General features: G+C 46.1%; 1 protein-coding gene across 1 annotated transcript in view; it reads right to left on the bottom strand.

Annotated features, from left to right (window-relative positions):
* The window catches only part of MYO18B (myosin XVIIIB), a 321,585-nt gene that overhangs the window by 239,051 nt on the left and 75,509 nt on the right, over positions 1-7,025 (bottom strand). The window contains exon 17 of the mRNA XM_006890467.1: positions 921-1,080. Coding sequence (XP_006890529.1) covers positions 921-1,080 — 160 coding nt within the window. The remainder of the gene's footprint in view (positions 1-920; positions 1,081-7,025) is intronic.

Here is a 7,025-nt window from a genome sequence, read left to right as displayed (position 1 = left end):
CCTCGCAGGATGCAAGATAACATCGATGGGGTTTCCGGCAGGAATGGACGCCTCGCAGGATGCAAGATAACATCGATGGACTGTCCAGCAGCCAGCCACATGGACACACACACACACACACAGAGACACATATTCACACCGCCATCAAGGCAGTTCTACTCATAGTGACTCTTCAGCGGGTTTCTGAGGCTCTTAATCTTGATGGGAGGAGACCACTTGTCTTTCTCACAAACAGCGGATGGTGAATTTGAACTGCCAACCTTTTGGTTATCAGCCTGATGCATTTATGCACCATGCCGTTTTCATAGGCACATGCAGGGCATCAGTAAGGCTGGTCCTTCTTCACCTTCAAACCCTGACCTCTCCTTGTGTTTTCTCCTTCTCTTTTTGTCTCTAGATTCTACCCTTGCATGCACACATGTGTACACATGCACACGTGCGCGCTCTCTCTCTCTCTCGCTCTCTCTCTCTCTCTCTCCAATAATTCTCTGACCAGAAGCCAGGGATGCCTTCCAGTCCTCTGCCAGCACTTTGGAGTTGAGCAGCCAGAGCGCGGGACAAGCTCTTTTAATGCTACAAAACATATCATTTCGGTTTTACGAGCCCCTAGTTCTCAGATGTCCATAAAAGTTGTTTCAGACACATCATTTCTCAGACTTAATGAAAGGCGAGAAGCTAAAATGAGAAGTCACAGCATTTTCGCTCTTGTTCCTCCTTCTCAGAAACCCAGCCCAGCTCCTCGGCTGGCTTCACTCTGGCCCCAGGGAGACATCAACGCACAACCTGAGTTATAGGCCTTTGCTCCCTCACAGAGGACTGCATTTCCCGCCAGCTTTATGCACTAGATGGTGGTGACTGCCCAGCTGGGAGGGGACCCAAGTGCTGAGTGCGCTGTGACTCCCAGCCCTGTTCCAGCTCACCTTTTCGACTGATGCAGGATCTGGGGGGCTTCCAGGGCAGAAAGGTTGGGCTTGGCTCTGTGGATCCAGCCGGTGAGGTCATAGCGAACTGGGTCCTGGCCCAGCTGGTGGGAAATTTCACAGTGGAGCGGCTGCTCACAGGTGCGCAGGACTGAGGTCTCTGAAAGGGACAGAGAAAAGGGGTGTCAGAGCTTGAGGGGGGACATCAGGTAAACAACTGGCAACACCAAGAACATGCTTTTTGTTCCTATTCACCTGGAGCCACAGAAGAAGAGTCTGGAATAAAGGGAGGACATGGGATGTGTGGCTAATTGTCTCCATGAACAATTAACTGCCTCCCTTGCTATGAGATCAGAAGAACTAGATAGTGCCCAGCTACCATTAAGGGAGTGTGTGTGTGTGTGTGTGTGTGTGTGTGTGTGTGTGTGTGACTTTTTTCCCCTACACCTCTTGTTCCATTCACTTTTTAAATATTTCAAGTATCCATCAGTGAATGAATGGATAGAAAAAAAATATAGTACATTCAGTCAATGGAGTATTATGCAACACTGGAAAAGAATTAATGAACCCACACACAGCATGGAAGAGATGATGCTGAGTGAAATAAGTCAGTCACATGTCCATCAGTGAATGAATGGGTAGAAAAACTATAGTACATTCAGTCAATGGAGTATTATGCAACACTGAAAAAGAATCCATGAACCCACACACAACATAGAGGAGATTATGCTGAGTGACATAAGTCAGTCACAAAAGGATAAATACTGTATAAGACTAATGTTGTTGTTGTTGTTGTTACATGCTAGTGAATTGCCTGCAACCTATGGTGGCCCTTTGTATAGCAGCTTTGAACCTTGCCCTGTTCTGAGCCAGTCTCACTAATTCCAACACACCAACCCCCATTGCCCCAGTTACCCATCTCATCGGGGGTCTTCCACATTTGTTGTTGTTGTTATGTGCCGTTGAGTCATTTGCGACTCATAGCGACCCTATGTACAACAGCCCTAAACCCTGCTCTATCCTGTGCCAATCTCATTGCCTCTGACACACCCATCCCGATTACCCCAGTCACTGAATCAATCCACCTCATAGAGGATCTTCCCCTCCTACGCTGTCCCTCCACTCTGCCCAGCATGATGTCCCTCTCTAAAGACCTGTCTCTCCTTACAACATGTCCAGAGTATGTCAGGTGAAGCCCCAGAATCCTTGCCTCCAAGGAGCAGCCCGGTTTAACCCTCTCTAGGATGAATCTATTTGTTTTCTTGGCAGTCCATGGTACATTCAATACTCTTCTCCAGCACCACAGCTCAAAGGCATCAACTCTCCTTCTATCCTCCCTAGTCATTGTCCAACTCTCTGATGCATAACAAGTGACTGCAAAAACCATGGCCTGTATCAGGCGCACCTTAGTCTCCAGAGAGACACTGGTCTTCCACATGCAGAGATAATTATGCTAGTATGATTTCCAGGGAAGAAAGGCTGGAAGTTGGAAATTAACTAATAGGCAATAGGCTATTAAGATATACATAGAAATCTTCACCACTGGACCAAAGGGCCACAGTGTGATACATGGGGGAAGGTCTGATGTTGTCAATGACTTCATTTTATTCAGATCTACAATCTACACACATGGTAGCTGCAGTCAAGAAATTAAATGATGTGTTGCTTTGGGGAAATCTGTCAAGGACCTCCCCAAAGTTCTAAAGAGCAAGGATGTCAGTTTAAAGACTGAGGTGCGCCTTATCTAAGCCACGATATTTTTCATAACTCCTATGCATTTGAAAGTTGGATAATGAATAACTAAGCCTTTGAATGATGGTGAGGATAAAGGGTATTGAAGACGCAATGAACGTCAAAACAAACAAACAAATCAGTCTTGAAGGAAGTACAACCAGAGTACTCCTTGGAGGCAGGGATGGTGAAAATTCAACTCACTTATTTTGGGCATATTTTCAGGAAGAACTCGTCCTTGGAGAGAGGTATCAGGCTGACTAAGCCTTTCTTGCAGGAAGCTCCTGAGTAAGTTCAAAGTGTCAACATGAAGGTTTACAGTCAGATGCTTAGCTGCTTGAATCATCAGACCCTGAAGTTAAAAAGCAGTAGAAGGTGTATGTCCATATTATCACTATGCCTGGCACCTAAATGGAGTCCATAAGTGTTTGTTCAGTGAGTGGATGGATAGTAGATGGATTCACTGATTGATGAATGGATGATGGATGGGTGGATAGATGATGAATGATTGGATGGATCATAGGGGAATGGATGAGAGGCTAGATGATAGAGAAATGGATAGATGGATTAAGTGATTGATGGATGGTTGGATGAATAGATGATGGGTGGGTGGATAATGGATGGATGGGTGGATGATAGATGGGTGGATGGATGATGGACAAGTGGAGGGTGAATGGGGAATGGATGGGTGGATGGAAGATAGAGAAATGGATAGATGTGTTAAGTGATTGATGGGTGGTTGGACGAACAGATGATGGGTGGGTGGATGGATGATGGATGGGTGGATAGATGATAGGTGAGAGGACGGATGACGGATGGGTGGATAGATGACAGGTAGATGGGTATATGGTGATGGATGGATGGTAGTGATGGTAGGGAAGATAGGACAGATGGTGGATGAATGATAGATGGATGGACTGATGATAGACAGGTGGTTGGGTAGCTGTATGATGGATGAGTAGATGATGACAGATGGATGATAGTTGGGTGAATGGATGATGGGTAGGTTGATGGATGGATGGGTGGGTGATGGATGTATGGATAAATGATAGATGGCTGGATGGATGACGAATGAGTGAATAAATGATAGGTGTACAGATGTGTAGATTGTTGATGTATGGGTGGATGGATGAATGAGAGTGGATGGGTGATAGATGGATGAATGAGTGGGTTGGTGATGGACAGATTGATGGTTGGATGAGTGGATGAATGGATGGAGGATGGTCGGATGGATGGATGGATAGGGAATGGATGATGAATGCATGGATTTATGGTCACATATCACTAACTGCAGTGGTGTTCTCAGGGAAAACAGATAGATAGATAGATAGATAGATAGATAGATAGATAGATAGATAGATAGATAGATAGATAGATAGACAGACAGACAGACAGACAGACAGACATAGTAGATAGATATAAAGCAGTTCTCTATACATGAAAGTTTTGCAGATTGTAATTTCAAGGAGTAGCTGTTGCCATCCCATACAAGGGAATTCTGGTGGCCTAGTGGTAAGAATCTGCACTGCAATCCCGAAGGTATGTGATTCAAATCCACCAGCTGCTCCATAGGAGAAGGATGGGCAGTGTCCTCCCATGCGATCAACTGGGTCAGTTATGGGTCAGTTCTGACTTGATGGCAACAACAACAGTTGTTGGAATTGTTGTGTGTCGGACGGTTGGTTTTGACTCACGGTGCCCCTATGGGAATAGAATGTCCCTAGTAGAGTTCTTAGGCTTCAATGTTAAACCCAGACAGATCACCAGGTCTTTATCGCACTGAGCTATTGGGTAGATCTGAACTGCTAACTTTTCAGTTAACAGAGTGAAGCTCCTAGAGATAGATAGAGATGAGACAGAGATAGAGATAGAGAGATAGAGACAGAGATAGATAGAGAGATAGAGATAGAGAGACAGAGACAGATAGCTGGAATCAACTCAATCAATCCTACTTAACGACAAAAGCAGCATTTTTTTTTCTTATACATAGTGGCAAGAAACTGTGCTGCAGTCCCGAAGGCACGTGGTTCAAGGTCACTAGCTGCTCTATTGGAGGATGGGCAGTTTCCTCCCGTGAAATTAACTGCCTCTGAAAATCCACCAGAGGGTCAGCTATGGGTTGGTTCTGACTCGACGGTACACATCTATATTCTAACTGATCTGATCTTTCTCTATGTCCTCCTATTACCAATGTACTTGGATATGTTAGGCGTTGAAGAAGCCCTTTAACCAAATCCTAATTGATCACCTCTACATTAAAAGGAGAAGTGGTGGCTTAGTGGTAAGGAGCTGCGTTGCCAACCCCAAAGGCATGCAGTTCAAATCCACCAGCTGCTACTTGGGAGAAAAATGGGCAATCTCCTCTGATTCTATTTCCTGATTCTGAAAACCCATTGGAGAGTCAGCTATGGGTCAGTTCTGACTCAATGGTAGATAACAACAAATTAACTTCATTAGTGAGGAACTGGCCCCTGAGTTTCTTGAATCTTTGAAGTCTACGACTCTGCATGCTTTCTGAGGAGTCCAACACATGGGTTCTGCCCTTTGGTCATCTACTGGGCCTTCACAGTCACCCCCTGGCTCTCCTCTGTGCTCCAGACAACTGTTCTTACCAGCACAGGAGAGAAATTGTCCCACGGGAGGTGTATTGACAGAGTACACACCCAGCTCTACAAGCTAGATACGTGCTTGCATATCTTGTCCCCATTCAACAGACTGGGAGCCACTTGAGGGCAGGGACTGGGTCAATACCCAGCAGCCAGTACAGAGCAGGGCTCTGAAAGGGGAATTCTGGTGGAATTTGAAGAGAAAGACTAGAGGAAAGTAAGAGAGAAGACAGGACACTAATATTCACTACACACTGGCAATGTGCCTGGTACTCTGTACTGGATACACGAATAAGAAAGCTAGCTTTCAGTCCTCATATTCATCGTGGACACAGGCACCTAGGAGATGACATGTGAGCTTCAGGAGGGCAGGATGGCCTGGTTAAATGCACGGAGCAAATCAAGGGAGAGACCAGATGAGGCCCCAGATCTGCCGTCTCCAAGGCTGGCTCTGTCCAAGGCCGTGGAAGTGCCACTTGTTGCTGGACAACAGCAGAGATCTGCACATACTCTGTCCTCCTTCCTTTCTCCAAGAAAGATGATGTTTTCACATCACAGTTCCATTCACCATGATTTTCAAGAGGAGTCTTTTCATTTGGGCATCCCTGGGAACACCTGCAAGGAGGGGCCTCCCCTCGGATCTCTGCTGTGACTTCATCTGTGTCCCCTCCAGGAACCTGACACACTGGGAGGGGGGTGGGATTCTCCAGACTCTCTCAGCTCCCGTCATGCACCACTCTGGTTGCCTGAGTCCTGTGAGGACAGGCCCTACCAGCAGACGTCCAGTGGGGACACTCAGCAAACATACTTAAATGAGGAACATTCTCTTTCACTTAGAGTTCCAGCTTAGGAAGCAGGATTGGCCATCCACTTCTTAAAATAACAGGCCTCTGAAAATCCTAAGAACTGCAGAGGAACACAGCTACTTATAGTATTAGAGGCAGAGCCCAGATCGGAAGACAATCAAAATAGAAAAGTAGTGGCAAACTTCATTTTTATGCTAGCGTGCCAGGCACGAGTCAGCCGGAAGGCACACTTAGCCACAATGACTGCTGCAGTGGACTCGGTGTGTCAGAAAGCGTGAGCACGGCACAGGATGGGAGAGGGTTCGTTCAGATCTACTGTTCAAGGGAGTTCTGGTGGCCTAGTGGCAAGACGGCTGCACAGCAATCCCAGAGGTAGGCGGTTCAAATCCACCAGATGCTCTACTGGAGAAGGAGGGGGCAATCTCCTCCTGTACCAGTCAGATCTGATTTGATGGTACATGTAAAAATAATACAATTAAAAAACCAACACAGATCTACTGTTCATTGGGTCACTATCAATTGTACTTCACAACACCTAACTCACTAACTTAGAGCTAATCAGAAAATTCCAGAGGTTGTATGTTTTTCCCCAAAACCAAACAACTGCATTAATGTGACTGATTCCGACAATCCAGGACAGGGGCATATAACAGACTCCCTCCCCTGAGAACTGAAGTAGTGACAGGATCCTGCCTGAGTATCTGGGCTGGCAGTACTGGGGACCAAGAACGTGAAACAGACCCATCACGCAATCTCTCCCTACAAGACGCCTTCTGCTCTTGGCCACAGCTCTGTGTCTTTTGCCTCAAAGTTGGGATGAATACTTCTTTTTCCAACTTCTGCATCCTAATCACCAGTTACTACTGATGCATCTTTTTTATTATTGGTTTGCATTCTGGATGCATCTTGATTGAATGTTTGACCTGTTTCAGCCCGTAGAATTTGGTAGAAATCCTCCATCC

The sequence above is a fragment of the Elephantulus edwardii genome, unplaced genomic scaffold, assembly GCF_000299155.1.
Source record: "Elephantulus edwardii isolate Elephantulus edwardi_28Jun2011 unplaced genomic scaffold, EleEdw1.0 scaffold00089, whole genome shotgun sequence".
Taxonomy (NCBI): Eukaryota; Metazoa; Chordata; class Mammalia; order Macroscelidea; family Macroscelididae; genus Elephantulus; species Elephantulus edwardii.
This window is presented reverse-complemented; position numbering and strand designations above follow the sequence as displayed.